The 20,046-nt window shown below is 42.4% G+C and overlaps 1 protein-coding gene and 1 pseudogene across 1 annotated transcript in view; one reads left to right on the top strand and one right to left on the bottom strand.

Moving 5' to 3' along the window:
* The window catches only part of GABBR2 (gamma-aminobutyric acid type B receptor subunit 2), a 401,480-nt gene that overhangs the window by 18,795 nt on the left and 362,639 nt on the right, over positions 1-20,046 (bottom strand). The window contains exon 15 of the mRNA XM_066625127.1: positions 1,803-1,913. Coding sequence (XP_066481224.1) covers positions 1,803-1,913 — 111 coding nt within the window. The remainder of the gene's footprint in view (positions 1-1,802; positions 1,914-20,046) is intronic.
* LOC136649874 (5S ribosomal RNA) lies at positions 7,619-7,740 on the top strand (annotated as a pseudogene).

Genomic DNA, 20,046 nt, shown 5'->3' with positions numbered 1-20,046 from the left:
TTACCTTTGGCTTACCTGTGCCCAATAGTTTTTAATTTAACTTAATGGTGGTGGGGAGGTTGTTGTTAGTGTGAATTTTATAGTTATGTACCATGCTAAGTATGTTAATAGAATTTATTTATTTATTTAAGAAATTTATATCCCGCCTTTCCACCCTGCTTAGGGGCCCTCAAGCAAGCTTATAAAAATATTTCAATATAATAGATAAAACCATTAAACCGTAAAACATTAAAGCATATTTGGACAATTCAAAGATGTTTCATAAAAAGCGCCAGCTCCCCGTGTCAGTATTTAAAAGCTTCTCTAAATAAAAAAGCCTTGAGACCATGCCAAAAGGACTCTAATGAGGGAGCTGTTCTCAATTCCAGGGAGAGGGAACTCCATAGAGAAGGCCCTATTTCTTGCAGCCATCCCCCTTACCTCTACTGGTGGTGGCACAGTTAGAAGGGCCCCCTCTGATGATCTGAGAGGACGGGTAGGATTATAGATGTTTAGATTATAGATGAAATTACAGGTGTTATTAGGAATGGTGTGGGAGCAAACAAGGGGCTGTGGCAATCAACTAACACAAAAGAGGGTCACAATCAACTACATCTCTAGTGTCTAGCTGGGGCAAAAGTGGAGAGGAACTTTTTTATTTATACAGCTCCAGCCTATTTATACACGGATTTTTTATACACAGATTTGACTAAACAAGAATGGCCCCTGCAAATGAGAAAGAATGTGTTGATCCCTGGAGAAGGGGAAAAATGCATCCCTTTAAAATCAGTTTTAAAAACTGAACAGTCCTTTAACAACAGCCTCCTTAATGAGAGAGAGAGAGAGGGCAGCAGGCTAACAATTCATCAATCCCTCTCTCTCCTTCGGACCCCTCCCTTCCCCCAGCACATGAAAGAAACTTCATGATCATTTTGCATTGGTGAAGGGAGGGGCTGAGTGAAGTGCTGATGGATTGTCTTCTTAATGACTCTTATCTTAGAGTTAAAAGGTCAGCAAGGCTGTTTTTCAATCACTGGAGCAAAGAAACTTTGTTTCTTAAATTGATTTGCTATAGTGCAGGTTTTTTTTATCCAGGTGAGTGCTTGGAATGGAACCCACGCAAATAATTAGTCTCAATCTGTAGTGGTAAAAACTTGCACAAAGGATGAATTATAAAATATTTATAAAACAACTGTGAGAAAAATGTTTTAAATATACTGGGATACCTGAATGAGGTTACCATTTTTAAAAGCATTTCTCAAGTTATTCTTTTTCATAGCTCCAGTACCAGGTTGTAGGGGAACTTGGGGCAAAGTATTGCCCTTGACCTCCCATAGGGCACCTACCTGCAGTACGATGGTACTGAGAGTTCAAGCATTGGTCTGGCCAGGTAAGTACAATAGTGCCCCAACATTATCTCTGCCTTCTCACAGTCACTCATTTTAATACTTTCAAAGGTTACAACCCACTTCTTCAGTAGTAGGAACTCAACAGCTTGATAGCAAGCAGTATATGACAGTGAGCAGAATGTTTGTTCTTAATGGTTACCATTCTCAAAGGAACAGAAAGCAATGTTTACCAATGAGATGAAACAACAAAGAATTCACAACGATAAATGGCAACCTCATAAGAGAGAAGTCTTTAGTCTTCAGTCTTTATAAGAGAGAAGAACTCAACATCCTTACTAAAGATCTTGGTTTATACAATCACACCCTTTAATTTTAATTTCCACTGAACAAAAATAAAGTCCTAATGTCAACATTTTATTTTTTAAAGCAGCACTTAAGCAAGAGAAATCAAAGTAATAAAGTTACTAGACATACCATTAGTAGGCCTTTGTAGGCATAAACAATGCCAAGCCAAATGGTCATGTGAGTGTTTTCACAGTGTTCCAAAATGGGAAGTATAGATATATCTCGACCTGCAGGGTCGGGCTGCAAGTGGACAGAAGAGAGAAAGAGAGAAAAAAGAAAGGACTGTATTTGATTTATGTCAATCTGGATTTATGTTAAAAAAAAAAATTCCAACTGCTATTTGGAGACGACTGAAGAGAAAAATGTTGCAAGAAATGCTGAGAAACTGGAAGCAGGCTCCTGAGATAATTCTTCACTACTCAAGCAAAAATACACAGTGTAAAATATAAAGCGCAATCTATACTGTTAGTCATATTGCCATACATAACCTAAAGCCACATCACCTTCAAATAGCATCTGATGACCAGAAAGGCAGTATATAAATACATAGTTATTAAAAAAAAAAATAGCATCCTAACACACATACAAGCAGTCAATGACAATTTTGGAAAAGTCCTCATTATCATCAACATCTTGAAAAAGAAAGGATGGCTTATTGATGAGGCTGGGTGAAACAGTCACTTTCAGGAGCAGATGGCAGGACAATGGATTGGTCCAACACCAGCCGATGCCTTCTTGCCACCTGTCACCAACCCAAAACTTGGGCACATTTTTTTTCAAAAGGGGAAAGGTGGGGTATAAGTCTTTGAAGGTAAATAAACTTTGTAAACTTTACAATAACCCTGCATGGCAGATTAAGGGTGCAATCCTAACCGGCACTTATGCTGGTACAGGTGCCCTGAAGGAGTCGCAAATATGCCATAAAGCACGTTTGCGCCTCCTTAGGCGGGAGCCGCATTGGAACATTCAGATGTGCAGTCATACGGATGGAGGCAGAAGCAGCCACCGCTTGTGTCTGCGCGAGCGAGCTGACACAAGCGGCAAAGGTAGGCGTTGGGGGTGTGGGGAGGGGGCGGGAGGGGGCGTTTCTGGGTGGGGGGAGGGCGGGCCTGTGGGCGGATGCGCCAGGAGTGGGGCTGGGACCCGGCAGTTATGCCAGATCCCAACCCCCGTCCTCGGGGTGAATGGAGCGGCTTCCAGCCGCTCCGTTCTCCTCGGACTTACACTACCTGCAGAGGTGGCGCAGGTCTGAGGAGACCCATTGGGGAACGAAGCCCTTACCCACAGGCAAGGGGAAGAGCTTCCCCTTGCCCGTGGCTGAGCCACTGCAGCCAACAAACCTGTGCTGGATGCAGCGCAAGCCTCCTGGCTTTCCTGTTCCAGCACAGGTTAGGATTGCGCCCTTATTCTCTTTTTAAAGGGTGGGGCGGGGGAACCAACACCACAATAAGGAGAAAATCAATTATGTATTGTACTGGTCTTTTACATGGGGATGTTGGCGTGTATGGAAACAGTGATGCACAGGATGTGCACCTATGTTGTGCTTTTTCTTATTTCTTGAACTAATGTCCCGCAGAAAGAACGTATATTTGAATAAATCCTTTACTTTTAAGTATAACAGCTAAAATGCCATTTATGTTTCCTTCAGAACATGACGTTCTTCTGGTTGTTGATGAAGAAGAAGCTTCTCTGCCTCCTCTGGAATCTAATAATTTCTTTGACACTGGCAGTAGTGTTCTGCAGTATGCTTTCAGCAGCTCAGCAAGTGAACTGGATTCATATTAGTCCATCATTCCCAACAAAGCACTTACTCCAATCTCCTCCAAAACTGTTATGTCTAGACAAGGCTCTTAGTTGTCAGTCCTACAGGACTTGCTTGTCTGCTTCTTACATGTCTGCACAAATACTCAGTGGGGCATGGCAACATCCCCTTCCTAATTAGGTTATTTCAAAACTTTCCTTTATAAATGATTTCCAAATTGTGTGCCTAAAAACATTAATAGTCCTATCCTGCACAACAAATCTGAAAAACTAGGCAAAGGAGTAGCTTCTCTCTCTTTCTCTCCCTGGACACCAAAACCCATTAACAATTTTGCTCTGTAGTTTCGGAATGCAAGAAGGAGCCACACTGAAAAAATGGATTAAATTTACCCTTGGGATAAAGCTCAATAAGAGCGTATATGAGATAATTAACTATCTGGGGAAGAAGAGTGCTTACGGGGGGGGGGGGAGGAGCACAGAACATCCAAAACACTGAATAGGTGAGATAAGGGCTGTCACCTTTACTGGTGTCTGGCCCTGCCTGATACTTAGAAATTAGGCCAGCAAAGTTTTTTTCTGGCAGGCAGATTAAGTGATAGGAAAAACCCCATCTACTTATGTTCCTGCACCTTAAGTGTTGTTAAAAACACAAGGGCAGAGACAGTTAAAAAAAAAGAAAAAAAAGACAGTAACCTTAGTTTGGAAAAGTCCATTAACTTGCAGGCCACCGTTTGTGTGAAAAACCTCCCTCCCCTCATGTCAGAATAGGTGGCCTTGTTGCAGTCTGGACCGCTACTTTGATACAGGTCATGACAGAAGCCCCGCAGACTCTAGTGGCACAGGTTGACTGATAAGTGCTAATGAGGGGGCAGCAACAGCAATGATACTTGTGGAAGCAGGACTATCTGAAGTAAACAAGAATTTTCCAGGCTGCGGTGCGAGGGATCCCCAAGCACAGCTTCTTGATTTCCCTAAGTTCAGATCCACTGGAGGGCAGCACTGGATTCCTTCATTGCTCAGTTTTTTCCCCCCTAGGAAGATTTTGCTTTTTGCTTCCAGCTAATACACTCAATCTAAGCTGCCAAAACATGAACTTGGGGTTTTCAAATTTATCCTTCTCTAGCAGAGTCTTAAAACATTAAATACCTTGAGTTGTCAGTTTCCCAAAGGAAATCCTCTGTGCTCAGAACTTTCAAATCGTCATTGCTAAGAAATATTTTTAGCTACTAGCACTCATTCATATCCAGCTGGGATCCTCTAACATTCAGGTAACTGAAATCACCTCACAACAATCTCTGATAGAATATAAACGAACTGCATTTAAAACAAGGGCACATTTTCCTGCCAGGAGTCTGATGGCTTCTTTGACAGGATATTTAGAAATTTACAAATGTCGAAAATGTTGAAAACTTCATCTTAATAATATTGCATAAATAACAGAGCTCAAACCCGATGCGGCTTACAGTTTGTCTGACCTAGATATTTCACATCACTAAAGGCTGCTGCAAAAACATATGCAACCTAACCCCCCGCCCCCTTTTTTGGCTCAAGTAAAAAAATGTCATGTCCACAATGGTTACAAAACAAGTTTCCAAAATGAAAGGTTTTATTCACACATTATCAGTCTTTGAAACAGGTCTGTCTTTTTCATTTGCATCTCTGTTCAAACAACTCCATAAAGGGAAGCATCCTTGGCTATAGCTTACTGACAGCCCAATCCTATCCACACTTTCTTGGGAGTAAGCCTCATTGACACCAATGGGACTTATTTCTGAGTAGACATGCATAGGATTGAGCTGTGAGATTCTCAGAGATAGAGACAATGCTGTTCAAACTATTTATAGATTCATGTCTCATGGATGCACTTTTTCCCAACTGCCACCATCAACCGAGGAAATTCTTAACAAAATTATCCATAATTTATTTTTGTATCTTGTGTGGGCTTTTGTTAAAAAGATACAGATTTTTTATAAGCCTGATGTATTTGAAGAGGAGCAATTGATTCTGCAGTGCTGTTGACCTTCCCTGCTTAAGCAGATTTTGACGTAAGTCCAATGGGGTTCAGGTTTTGGGGCCACAAAACCATGTAATTATACATTAGATTCAATTATTGTCCTTGGAGAACCTGCTATGGGGAAGTAAAAACCTGCCTCTCCCACTGCTGACACCAAAACCAGAAGAGCTGGGGCAGAAAGAAAGTTTGGATCTCACTGTCAACTGTTTTTCGAAGACCAAAAGTTAATTCCTCCCACAGAATTGCATAGAACAAAGCGTATTCCTGAATCAAGGACAAGTCAGTCCCAGATGTGGATGTCTTCTCAATGTGTGTGCATGAGAAGGGACTCAAACCAATGCTGCTATGAGCACTCACCAGCGCTTCCCACCATCTTTTAACCTCAATGGCTCTTCCCAAGAGAAAGAAGTGAAGAGTTGACTTTTATAGGTTCAGCTATTGGCTAGTAAAATGCCCATCATTATTGTATTGGCAACCTTCAGTCTCGAAAGACTATGGTATCGCGCTCTGAAAGGTGGTTCTGGCACAGCGTCTAGTGTGGCTGAAAAGGCCAATCCGGGAGTGACAATCCCTTCCACACCGGGAGCAAGTGCAGTCTGTCCTTGGTCTGTCTCCCTGGCTATGGGCCTTTGCCTCTTAGCCTCAGACTGTTGGCCAAGTGTCTCTTCAAACTGGGAAAGGCCATGCTGCACAGCCTGCCTCCAAGCGGGCCACTCAGAGGCCAGGGTTTCCCACTTGTTGAGGTCCATCCCTAAGGCCTTCAGATCCCTCTTGCAGATGTCCTTGTATCGCAGCTGTGGTCTACCTGTAGGGCGCTTTCCTTGCACGAGTTCTCCATAGAGGAGATCCTTTGGGATCCGGCCATCATCCATTCTCACGACATGGCCAAGCCAACGCAGGCGTCTCTGTTTCAGCAGTGAATACATGCTAGGGATTCCAGCACGTTCCAGGACTGTGTTGTTTGGAACTTTGTCCTGCCAGGTGATGCCGAGGATGCGTCGGAGGCAGCGCATGTGGAAAGCGCTCAGTTTCCTCTCCTGTTGTGAGCGAAGAGTCCATGACTCACTGCAGTACAGAAGTGTACTCAGGACGAAAGCTTTGTAGACCTGGATCTTGGTATGTTCCGTCAGCTTCTTGTTGGACCATACTCTCTTTGTGAGTCTGGAAAACGTGGTGTATGCATATATAAGTAAAAGGAGGGTGTGCACAACAAAAGGTCCCCTGAGGGTTGCAATGTCATTCTGAGTACTCTGCTTTCCTTAGGGATCCACAAGGAAGAGCTACCTGGCTGAGGTGAAAGGCAGGTTTTCCTTTCACCTCAGTAGTATTCCCAAGTGCAACATTTCATTTTTCCCTGTAGGAATAGAAACTATTCACTTACAAGGAAGAAAGTAATGGAGTGCATGAAAGGAAATCACTGGGTTATATTTAATCCTGATCCCTGTCCTGCTAACCCCAAACATTAAGAATCAGCCTGATTCTATTGAAAGCACCTCATTAAGGATTGTGTTGCATGGTCTCTAGATTATGATGGTGGAATATTAGGGGAGTCAGAGAGATAGTCTCTGCTTGCACATTTGAAAATAAAACCAGTATTATAAGGGCGCTAGAAGTCTCTAGTGCTCTCTCATCAAAAACTCTATAGCAGCCATTTTCAACCACTGTGCAGTGGCACATTGGTGTGCCGCGAGTGGTCCACAGGTGTGCCACAGGAATTTGGGGGAAGATCATTTATTAATAGGGCCAATGGGAGATGTGAGCCCCCACTGGCAGCATGGTGTGCCTTGTCAATTGTCAAAAACCTGGTGGTGTGCCTTGACCATTTTAGTGCTTTTCAGTGTGCCGTGAGATGGGAAAGGTTGAAAATCACTGCTCTATAGTGCCATCCCTGGACCTCTCACTACTTGGAAAGCATGTAGCTGTGATTTAAACTAATCTTTGTACATTTTTAATAATTAATTTTGCTTTATTGTAATATCGCATTGGATGGTGTTCTTAATAACTGATGGAAAGGTAAGTAAAAAGTATGTTAAAAAAATAATCTCTGTGTTAATTGTGAATTTCCAAATGTACTCCTTCACCCAGATTGCTGGTGAAAACAACTTTTAGCATTACACCTAGAAGCATAATTCTGCCAATCTGGTGGTGAATGATTAACAAGTAATCATCTGGGTATGACTTTTCAATTACCCTGCACATGCCTGATCTCATCTGATCTTGGAAGCTAAGCAGGGTCAGGCCTGGTTAGTACTTGGATGGGAGACCGCCTGGGAATACCAGGTGCTGTAGGCTTATACCATAGTCTTTCGAGACTGAAGGTTGCCAACTATTTGGGCAATCCCCCAACAGTAATTCTGTCTAGCCCATAGTATCCCAACCTGTTTATAAGCACAGCATGTGGCATTCTATCAAAAGTCTTACTAAGATCAAGACACATTACACAGACTCTGCCTCCCAGCCAATTAGATCAGCGATGTTATTAAGGAAAGGATGTGCTTCCTCTAGAACAGGGGTGCTCAAACTTTCAACTTTAGGGATGCTGGACCTTTAACAAGTGTATAGAAGAGAGAATTGCAGCAGGTGCAGCTTGTCCACCTGCTGAAATTCTCTCTTCTATACACTTGTTAAAGGTCCAGCATCCCTAAAGTTGAAAGTTTGAGCACCCCTGCTCTAGAAGCTCACAAATTTATTTATGATCTGTTCTAGCCACTTGAAGAGTGCTGACAAGCTGCTAGCAGGTCTTTAGTACTTTGGGATTACCTTATTCACACTCTTGAAAACATAATTCTGTTTGTCCATCTCCAGTCCCCTAGAGCATTGTCTTTTCCTCCATGAATTTAAAGCAAAATAATTTTTAAAAATATCCTCATGCTGAATTTCATTTGGCCAGGGTCTTTCTGCTTTAAATGCAATTGAGGTTTTTTATCTTTAAAAGGTTTTTTATCCACAGAGTGGATAGGGAGATGCTCTTTCACTCTCACATAATACCAGAACCAGGGGACATCCACTAAAATTGAGTGTTGGGCAGGTTAGGACAGACAAAAGAAAATATTTCTTTACTCAGCGTGTGGTCGGTCTGTGGAACTCCTTGCCACAGGATGTGGTGCTGGCGTCTAGCCTAGATGCCTTTAAAAGGGGATTGGACAAGTTTCTGGAGGAAAAATCCATTATGGGGTACAAGCCATGATGTGTATGCGCAACCTCCTGATTTTAGAAATGGGTTATGTCAGAATGCCAGATGCAAGGGAGGGCACCAGGATGAGGTCTCTTGTTATCTGGTGTGCTCCCTGGGGCATTTGGTGGGCCGCTGTGAGATACAGGAAGCTGGACTAGATGGGCCTATGGCCTGATCCAGTGGGGCTGTTCTTATGTTCTTATGTTATCTTTGGCCACTCCTTTGCTGTTCTGATGGGTAGCCCTTCTTTGCTTCACATTAATATTAAATACATTTATCATCAAGTCTCAATTTGACTTTTCAAGTGAAGGATGAAACAAAGCAGGCACACAGTACTTCTACTTCCTTATCATGGATCAACAACTCCTTCATCACCCTAACACTTGGCATTTGAAGTGACATTTACAGAGGCCAGCTAAGTGGGGAAATTGCTGGGATTGTGGGACTTATGACTAATAACTATACTGGGGTGTCATCACTACAGACTTATACTGGTTCAATAATCATTCCTTCTCTCCAGAGAATCCTGGAAACTGTAATGGTGGACAAAGTTAAATAAGGAATATCTAGGTGTACTACCCAACAATTCACCAAGCACTGTTATTTTTTACAATTTTAACTAGAGCAGACCTAGCTCTGGACAAACGGGGCAGGGTCCATGCGACCGTAGGACTGCGCAGGAAGCCTCACTGAGGCTCCTGACACAGTCAGAAACTGCACTTCTGGAAAACCAGAAGTGCAGTTTCTGACTGTGTCAGGAGCCTCAGTGAGAAGACCACGGAGAAGCTTCAGAAAGCTTCCCCAATTGGTTTAGAGGTTGCGCGAGGCTCTGTTGTGTTTTAAATGTGGGGGGCGGCTTCGCAGACCTTTGCCCCGGGAGTGGGGAGGTGTATGTCTGCCACTGATTTTAGCCTACTCTTGCCTCAATGAGCGCTTGGCAGGACACACTCTTCCTCTCCCATTATATTCTCAGAATGGTCCTATAAGACAGGGGTGTCCAAAGTTTTTGGCAGGAGGGCCACATCATCTCTCTGACACTGTGTTGGGGGCCGGGGGGAAAAAGGAATTAATTTACATTTAAAATTTGAATAAATTTACATAAGTTTACATAAATGAATATATTAAAGATGAACATATGAATGAATGAAGGTCTTGCAATAGCTCAAGGCCTATAAAAGGCCTTGCACAAAGCAAGGCTGGGCCTTTCCTTTGCTGCTGCATCACAGACGTGAAACAGCAAGCAGTGGAGGAAACCCTCATCTCACAGCTCACATGAGAGGTCAGACAGTCGCCCTCATGCTGAGAGCAGTTGCATTGGGTCAGCATGGCCTCCAACAAATCTCCAGAGGGCCAGAGGCTCATTGGAGACTGGGGGCTCCCTGAGGGCCACCTTGAGAGGCCTTGAGGGCCGCATGTGGCCCCAGGGCTGGGGTTTGGGCACCCCTGCTCTAAGAGATGGGTTAGGCTTAGAGAAAATGCTTAGCCCAAGATCACCACAAGTTTCCCCAAAAAGAAAAATCTGGACATATAGGTGGAACTCTACCTAAAGACCTATGGACACCCCAATTTAAGGACAGCTGTGCTGGACTTTTGCTATCTGTCTGCTCTGACATTTTCATGCAAACACAATAGCGTTGGTTTGTGACAGGAAGCAAGACCCTGGTGTTTGGAACAGAGAGTGATGCTGCATTTTTGAGATGCATAAGTTATGGGTAAAGGAGTATCTGAACAGTACTCTCCAGTGAACACAAATGCAAACTGTAACTTGTAAAATGCAACTATTGTTGTTGTTGGCAACCTTCAGTCTCGGAAGACTATGGTATCGCGCTCTGGATGGTGGTTCTGGCACAGCATCTAGTGTGGCTGAAAAGGCCAATTCGGGAGTGACAATCCCTTCCACACTGGGAGCAAGTGTAGTGTGTCCCTGGCCTGTCTCCCTGGCTATGGGCCTTCCTTCTTTGCCTCTTTGCCTCAGGCTGTTGGCCAAGTGTCTCTTCAAACTGGGAAAGGCCATGCTGCACAGCCTGCCTCCAAGCGGGCCGCTCAGAGGCCAGGGTTTCCCACCTGATGAGGTCCACTCCTAAGGCCTTCAGATCCCTCTTGCAAATGTCCTTGTATCGCAGCTGTGGTCTACCTGTAGGGCGCTTTCCTTGCACGAGTTCTCCATAGAGGAGATCCTTTGGGATCTGCCCATCATCCATTCTCACGACATGACCGAGCCAACGCAGGCGTCTCTGTTTCAGCAGTGAATACATGCTAGGGATTCCAGCTCGTTCCAGGACTGTGTTGTTTGGAACTTTGTCCTGCCAGGTGATGCCGAGGATGTGTCGGAGGCAGCGCATGTGGAATGCGTTCAGTTTCCTCTCCTGCTGTGAGCGAAGAGTCCATGACTCGCTGCAGTACAGAAGTGTACTCAGGACGCAAGCTCTGTAGACCTGGATCTTGGTATGTTCCGTCAGCTTCTTGTTGGACCAGACTCTCTTTGTGAGTCTGGAAAATGTGGTAGCTGCTTTACCGATGCGTTTGTTTAGCTCGGTATCAAGAGAAAGAGTGTCGGAGATCGTTGAGCCAAGGTACACAAAGTCATGGACAACCTCCAGATTCTCCCCAAGATTGGATGTCCACCCAGGCTCCTCAGCATCATCAGATCTTTCCCAAGGACATGAAAATGCAACTAATACAAATGCAAATGCAGCCCCTCCATCTAAGCATTAAGGCCCATTTTGTACATTACACAACAAAAAAGCAGGCTTACTACAGAGCGTACATTCACTATAGAGAGTGATAATCTATTTATAGAAATAAATATTCCTATACTATTTTTTAACCACAATAGAAAGGTGTGTTTATATTGCTTCAGCTTATATGTAGATGTCAGGAACTTAACCTGTACTTAAGTAGGGGACTGTCGGTAGGTATTATCTTTGCAAACATGCCAATCCTGGGTTTCTCAAGACAGCATATGGGACTAGCTCTAAGAATGTACAATCAAGGTGCATTGAGCATACCTGAAACATCTGCAGATCTCAAGCCCTTGCAATTTTATTTTAGGGATTCGGGTAAGAATGTCTCAGATTGTTTTGCATGTTTACAGAGTTATTGCTCATATCATCCCATTCCCTAATGATCAAAGTGTTATTGCTCATTCTGCAGATTGAGCAATGAGAGGAAATCACAGAAATGGGGTCTTCTAGACAGCCTATGTTTGACCCATTAATAAACACCCATAAATTTTAAAAAATCCTACGTGCATTAGATTCTACAAATAGGTCTTAAATTGTGAACGGATATGAAGAATGTGTTTTCAATGTGAAGCTGTTCAGAATACATTCATCATCCTTGAGTCAACAATATTTTTAATATTAACAACACTGCAGACATTCAAAATCAAAAATCACACACACATACAAAACCACCCACTACCAAAAACTTGACATTTCAAAGGGTTCCAAAGCTATAAACAACAACACTGCTTACTCTAGAGAAATCTTAACTACACAGCATAGAGGTAAGCAGCTTAAAGATCATAAACAAGGATAGTGGTTAGAGTCCAATGTAATTTTTATAAGTGAACTTATTTTAGTATGCAAGGTTATTGCCCTAAGATTTTGGCCTTCATCAGGTTTATTTGTCATATTATTTGTCACAAAAGCCTTTCATTTGTTTTAACCCTAAGTCATATAATTGGTAAACAGAAAGAATAACTGGTAAGCTGACTTTCTTATTGCTTTCACATTTTTATTTTTTTTATTTTAGTGCAGCGCTTATTTTTTTGTTAATCTTTCCATTGTAACTTTAATCTAAAATGGCAGCTCAGAAATATTTCAGAGGCAGTAAAATAGGTAGCCAAGCATCAAGTGTTGTGCTTAGATCAGTAAATCCTTTATGCAGCATCCTCCTTCAATAATTTAGCTTTTCTTCCACAGGAGATGTCACGCCAGATTCCATTTAACAGACTTCTACTGGACACATTTTCACACTGACTGACTACTCATAACTCTGCCATATAAAAATGAGTACTGCTACGTTACAACTCAATCCTGCAAATCTTCAAAAAAGACCAAATAAAGAAAAGATAGATCTGAAATTGACATTAATAAACAGTTAAATAAATGGATATTGTTTGTTTGGGAGACAAGCAGATATTAATGTTTCAAGTCATGGTTTTTTTTTTCCATGGCCCCAGTGACAGTTGTAAAAACTGGGTCTTATTTATGCTCCACTTGTTAGGGAATGGCTGAGAAGCATTCACTCTGATTACATTTATACATTACTGCAGCTGCACATGGGAGATGTTGTCATGGACCAGAGAGCCCACTGTGCCAGCTACAGCACTGTCGCAGAACTCTCCATTACTAGATATGAAAAATGGGACAGAATTTACCTTTACCAAGAGGCTGGAATAGCAGATTTCCCCACCATACTTGTACTCATGCCTGACTTCCCTGGGCTTATCCAGGTAGCTAAGTATTCACATTGGGGATTTTCCATGATTAGGATGGTTCTACTTGTATTTTGCAATGAAATTCATAAAAGATACACCCTTCCAATTTTTTTTTAACTAGTCTACCTACCAAAATCACTATGCTATTGTGGTACACTTAACTCATGAAAGTAGGGCAGGGGTTGAAACAGCTCCGTTTTGATTTACAAAACTTTCATCTTCCTGATCCCCTGATCAATCATGCTTATGTTTTTTTTTCCTTTTAAAGAATAGAAAGACAGTTTCTGAAGATCTTTGGAATAAGACGAGACACTTTTAGAACAAGGTGGAAGCTCTTCACTAGTTTTTGGAGACATGGTTCCTAAAGTTATGTATTACAGTTTGAACGAAACTGAATAGGCTTTTTATACTGACAGGATTGCCTTTACAAAATTAATGTACAATAAAATTTATTAAATGTATTCTGTTTTCCATTAAATGTCTGTGTTATGACTGAGGTTTTGTAAAATAATATACATTTTTTAAATTAAAAATGTTAATTTCTTCAAGTCTCTCTCTTTCCAGTTATGAATAATAGGAACTTTTCATCAATACACTGAAATGCTCCATTGATATGGCCATACAAAAAGTGCTAAGAATAGAAAACGATATGATGCATCATTGATTCAGTCAATATACAGCGGTCTTCATTTGTGCATCTGGTGTGATAGTAAGAAAATAAAAGAGGCAACATATTTTTCAAAAGCAGCCTTATGAAAGAACTAGACTTCTTATGGCATTCTATTGTGTTTCTGCTGCCAGTCTGATGTTTATTATTTTGTGTCCCTTTCTTCTATATTCTGTAAAATGCCTGACAGATGCCAGGCCTTTTGGGGATCTATGCTAAGAACATCACAGAGCATCCCTAGAGACACTTCCCTGGAATAACCTCTTATTTATGTATTTGAAGTTCATTCCTTTAAGGGCTTCAGCTTTAAAGAACCTTTGTGTGAAACAGTGCTGTTCCACTGTTACAGAACTGAAGGAGTGTTCTCCTTTCCTGACCACAAGGTGGCTGTGTGCAAATGCGCGCGCTCTCTCTCTCTCTCATTTCAGTATTTATTGCGCAATTGTTTCCCCCCAAGTGTAGGTGGGGAGACAGAAAAACACCAAACATACCTTTATTAACACAAAGCAAGGCAGTGTTCTAATTCTGCTTTTTAAAAACCATTTGTGTGTGTACACATCATGATTGTTTCCAGCATACAGGAGAATAGTAAATTTACAGTTTCTTTATATTTATTCAATATTGAAAAAATGGTTCAACTAAGCACAAGAACACTAAAAATGGTGTGAAAAGAAAAAGAAAAGCTTTTCACTTTTTCATCAAACCCATTTTATGCCTTGGTGCTTGGCATCTACTCTGTCACAATGTTGCCATGACAGGAACTGAGGTTTCTAAAATGTACTGCTACACACTTTATTACTTTCCTTGCAATGTAATTTTCTGGGGACATTTTCAAAGGGAAACTATATTCCAGAAAGTCCCTTTAAGAGCTCTGAGAAAGAACCAATTTATATTGCCTGGGTGGCATGTTTGGTGTTTCCCCATGGTCTCGTCTGATCCAGTACTGTTTAAGATGTAATCATGCTAGGGTTTTTCTGGTCCTGCTCCTGTATTTTTAATACCAGAAATATAGCAAGTGATGACTTTCTAACTGGCACACAAAGGCAAAAGTATCCACCTGCTAATTTTTTGTATGTCAGGCTGCTACAGGAAAAGGGAAGGAGAAAAGTGTTGGTTTTCCAAAGACCAGGACAGTACTGTGGTTCAGAGGTGTCACCCGATGTGAGAGCTTATTGCATCACCTCATTGATGGACCTTCTACTATACCAGACCATACAGAATAAATTACAATATCATACACACAATATCACACAGCCTAAATACAATGGCATCACTAGGGTTGATGTAATTACCTTGATTTATTTATTTTAATATATAACAGTACAGGTCACCCAACAAATCAGTAACCAACAAAAAACCAGTGGCCGACTTGATGACACTCACACAATGCATAACACCTTATTGGTTCCCTGCTGTGTTAAAATAACACATCAATTCTCAGAACAATCAATATCATTGGTCATTTTGAGTTAGGGAGATTCATCTTTTGTTTCACAAGGCAATTGTGTTTTCCTTTTCTGGTTATTTGGCTATAACTTTTGATTGAATACATGTATTTCAATGTGGTTTGTTTCACTGCATTCGGCATTTGTTAACCATCGAATGATATATAACGTGATGGGTATTATTTGAAAATACCAAGATTTTCACAATTTTGGCTAGTAGTGGTGACACCTGCCCTGAGGGTGACAGTTGGTAGAGTCTGCACCCTCACCCCTAGTGACAACCTAGTGACGCTACTGTCATGGTTCCATGTGACCTACTTTTTGTCAGACTTAAACATTATTGGACTGGCATATGAAGAAGCCATGGGGAAGAAGCATTCATGCCACCATGGTTATCAATAAATAAATAAGCCCAAAGACTTTCTTCACAGATGTAAATTCTTTCATAACTGTGATTGTCACCTGACTAAAAGAGACAAGTCATCTTCCAACTTTGATGCCTGACTGTGCGGATTGGCTAAAGGCATTTGTATACATGGCAAACAGGGTGACCCCTATTTGTTTTAAATCAAACATTTGTCAATCTTTGAGGCTGGGAGTCTACATTCTTAACATGAGGAAAGTAACACATGTTAAGTTTCTGCCTGTGATGCAGCTGTTGAGGGCACAGAATTTGCATCCCCAAAAGTAGGCTCTCTTAATGGCAAAAGGTTGACTTAGAATGAATGAATTAGTGAAAAATGTGAGATATGGTGAATGACGGGTAATGCTGAAGACATTTAGTTTTACAAGTAACTTTTTGTTTCCTTTCATTTAGAGTCACAGGGAGATGGCTATAGAAGGTAAGATCTTGTAAAATGATATAAATACATTCATTGCTGTATATCAGAAGCATCCTGGCTTCATTGGCTAAAACAAAATCTGTGAATGAGATAAGTATTGCATGTGCACTCTTCTGTAGCATAGCTTTGGTACAGGGCAGAGGACAGATGCAAGTACTGGCAGAGAGAGAATAATCCCACTTTGGTAGTCCCTTGTCTATTGATCTATTTCATTTAAACCCCACCTGACTTCCATGATGGAATTCAGGGTGGCCTATGAAAGATTCACAGGGGTGAGCAGTGAAATGGCTAAGTTTGCAGATGACACCAAACTTTTCCGAGTGGTGAAGACCAGAAATGACTGTGAGGAGCTCCAGAAGGATCTCTCCAAACTGGCAGAATGGGCAGCAAAATGGCAGATGCATTTCAATGTCAGTAAGTGTAAAGTCATGCACATTTGGGGAAAAAATCAAAACTTCACATATAGGCTGATGGGTTCTGAGCTACTCTGTGACAGATCAGGAGAGAGATCTTGGGGTGGTGGTGAACAAGTCGATGAAAGTGTCGACCCAATGTGCGGCGGTAGTGAAGAAAGCCAATTCTATGCTTGGGATCATTAGAAAAGGTATTGAGAACAAAACAGCTAATATTATAATGCTGTTGTACAAATCGATGGTAAGGCCACACCTGGAGTATTGTGTCCGGTTCTGGTCGCCGCATCTCAAAAAGGATATAATGGAAATGGAAAAGGTGCAAAAGAGGGCAACTAAGATAATTGCTGGGCTGGGGCACCTTCCTTATGAGGAAAGGCTACAGCATTTGGGCCTCTTCAGCCTAGAAAAGAGACGCCTGAGGGGGGACATGATTGAGACATACAAAATTATGCATGGGAAGGATAGAGTGGATAGAGAGATGCTCTTTACACTCTCACATAACACCAGAACCAGGGGACATCCGCTAAAATTGAGTGTTGGGAGAGTATGAACAGACAAAAGAAAATATTTCTGTACTCAGCGTGTGGTTGGTCTGTGGAACTCCTTGCCACAGGATGTGGTGACGGCATCTGGCCTGGACACCTTTAAAAGGGGATTGGACAAGTTTCTGGAGAAAAATCCATTACAAGTTACAAGCCATGATGTGTATGTGCAACCTCCTGATTTTAGAAATGGGCTATGTCAGAATGCCAGATGCAAGGGAGGGCACCAGGATCCAAGTCTCTTGTTAACTGGTGTGCTCCCTGGGGCATTTGGTGGGCCGCTGTGAGATACAGGAAGTTGGACTAGATGGGCCCCACTGATCCAGCGGGGCTGTTCTTATGTTCTTATTCCTAGGCAGCCTCCTTTCAGAGAATGGAACAGATCTAGACCAGTGTTTCCCAACCAGTGGTATGGGTACCATTAGTGGTACTTGAGAGGTGGTGTCTGGTGGTACGCATGGGACCCCTGGACATTGCCACCTGGCAGCGAGACCAGGAACGCAAAACAACAAACCAGTAGAAGGCTCTAAGCACGCATTTCTGCTCTTGAAAAAGTCCTCCCATCCACCCAGAGCTTCTCACTGCTATTGTCGTGTTGCATCTGGCCTTCCAACCCAGAGGTAACTGGTAATGGTGGTACAGTGAATAGGTGGACCATGTGAAGTGATACAGCGGACAACCAACGTTGAGAAACACTGACTTAGACCAACTTAGCTTCAGCAAGGCTGCTGCATCATATAGCCAGATTGTGCCTCTGGCAAGCAGCCATTGGCATGAGCCATTTAATAGCGCAAATCTGAATTAGACATAATTGTCATACAACTCCTTGTTCAGTTTACCATTGGAGGTGAATCTGAATGAACCTCCAATGGTAAACTGAACAAGGAGTTGTAGTCAATCATGTCTCTCTGTGCACCTGTGTGAAGTGGGACTTAGTTCCATTCACACTTGGTATGTTTCGGTGCAGAATAATTTTTTTTAACTGCTTAACATTTATTTTGTTTTATAACCAAAACAATTTCTAATTACAATGCCATTATTATAGACATTTAATTCCCACCCATAACCCCCATGTATGGTGGTTCGGCTTAAAACTTACACCTGTTCTGAGCTGCTAAAGGTTTGGCAAGAGGAAAGTGAATGTACACTGCTTTTTCTACTCACTCTCTTTTTGCCCATAAGGAAACCAGAAACTTTAAGCTCTAGCAATTAAGCAGGACAAAGGTTTAATTTTTGCTGATCAAATGTAATATTTTTGTCACTCTTGTAAGCCTCATTAGTACATGGGAATCTCCAAAAGCGGGTTGTTATGGTAGAGTTCCTGGCTCCTTTTCAATCCCCTTCATGCATACCTGTCAGAATTAAAGTGGGATAATTCATTTGGCAATTTGCCAGTTCTGCTTTCCAATGGTAACATCTGTTATTTACAGAAACAGGCACTATTATATTTTTGCATGGCTTCTTATCTTTTATGATGAAATATGAAATACTTTTTTGGAAGTTTCATGAGACCAACTGCCACATTGGTAGCAAAATCCTATGTGTGTTTACTCTGTAGTAAAGTAAAGTAAAGTAAATAGTAAAGCTATTCAACTCAATTAGACTTACTCCCATGCAAGTGTGTATAGGATTGTGTTAATGAGGACTGCACAGGTTTAGACCCACCAAGTTGAATACAACCCATGTATTGTGGCCTGCCAAGTACTAAGCGGCCCCCCTCCCTCTTCTGAAGTCCAACTAAAATAGCAGAATGTCAAACTCCTGGTGACCTCCATGCAGGCCTGGTCCAGGACAAACTGGAGTCTAAGGCAGTCCCCAAATTTTCCACCCTCCCTTTTTTGTGCATCAGTGCCCTACCTGAACCCTCTTATTGCTGCCACCCCCCCCCTCCTACTCTAGTGCCTGGCTAGCCATCAAAACAAGCTGGTCCAGAGCATGTGAAGAGTGGAAGAAGATCCATAAGAACATAAGAACATAAGAACAGCCCCACTGGATCAGGCCATAGGCCCATCTAGTCCAGCTTCCTGTATCTCACAGCGGCCCACCAAATGCCCCAGGGAGCACACCAGGTAGAGACCTCATCCTGGTGCTCTCCCCTACATCTGGCATTCTGACTTAACCCATTCCTAAAATCAGGAGGTTGCGCATACACATCATCGCTTGTACCCCATAATGGATTTTTCCTCCAGAAACTCGTCCAATCCCCTTTTAAAGGCGTCTAGGCTAGACGCCAGCACCACATCCTGTGGCAAGGAGTTCCACAGACCGACCACACGCTGAGTAAAGAAATATTTTCTTTTGTCTGTCCTAACCCGCCCAACACTCAATTTTAGTGGATGTCCCCTGGTTCTGGTATTATGTGAGAGTGTAAAGAGCATCTCCCTATCCACTCTGTCCATCCCCTGCATAATTTTGTATGTCTCAATCATGTCCCCCCTCAAGCGTCGCTTTTCTAGGCTGAAGAGGCCCAAACGCCGTAGCCTTTCCTCATAAGGAAGGTGCCCCAGCCCCGTAATCATCTTAGTCGCTCTCTTTTGCACCTTTTCCATTTCCACTATGTCTTTTTTGAGATGCGGCGACCAGAACTGGACACAATACTCCAGGTGTGGCCTTACCATAGATTTGTACAACGGCATTATAATACTAACCGTTTTGTTCTCAATACCCTTCCTAATGATCCCAAGCATAGAATTGGCCTTCTTCACTGCCACCGCACATTGGGTCGACACTTTCATCGACCTGTCCACCACCACCCCAAGATCTCTCTCCTGATCTGTCACAGACAACTCAGAACCCATCAGCCTATATCTAAAGTTTTGATTTTTTGCCCCAATGTGCATGACTTTACACTTACTGACATTGAAGCGCATCTGCCATTTTGCTGCCCATTCTGCCAGTCTGGAGAGATCCTTCTGGAGCTCCTCACAATCACTTCTGGTCTTTACCACTCGGAAAAGTTTGGTGTCATCTGCAAACTTAGCCACTTCACTGCTCAACCCTGTCTCCAGGTCATTTATGAAGAGGTTGAAAAGCACCGGTCCCAGGACAGATCCTTGGGGCACACCGCTTT

Source organism: Tiliqua scincoides, chromosome 4 (assembly GCF_035046505.1).
Source record: "Tiliqua scincoides isolate rTilSci1 chromosome 4, rTilSci1.hap2, whole genome shotgun sequence".
Classification (NCBI taxonomy): Eukaryota; Metazoa; Chordata; class Lepidosauria; order Squamata; family Scincidae; genus Tiliqua; species Tiliqua scincoides.
The sequence above is the reverse complement of the archived record's forward strand: the minus strand, read 5'-3'. Positions and strand labels throughout refer to the sequence as shown.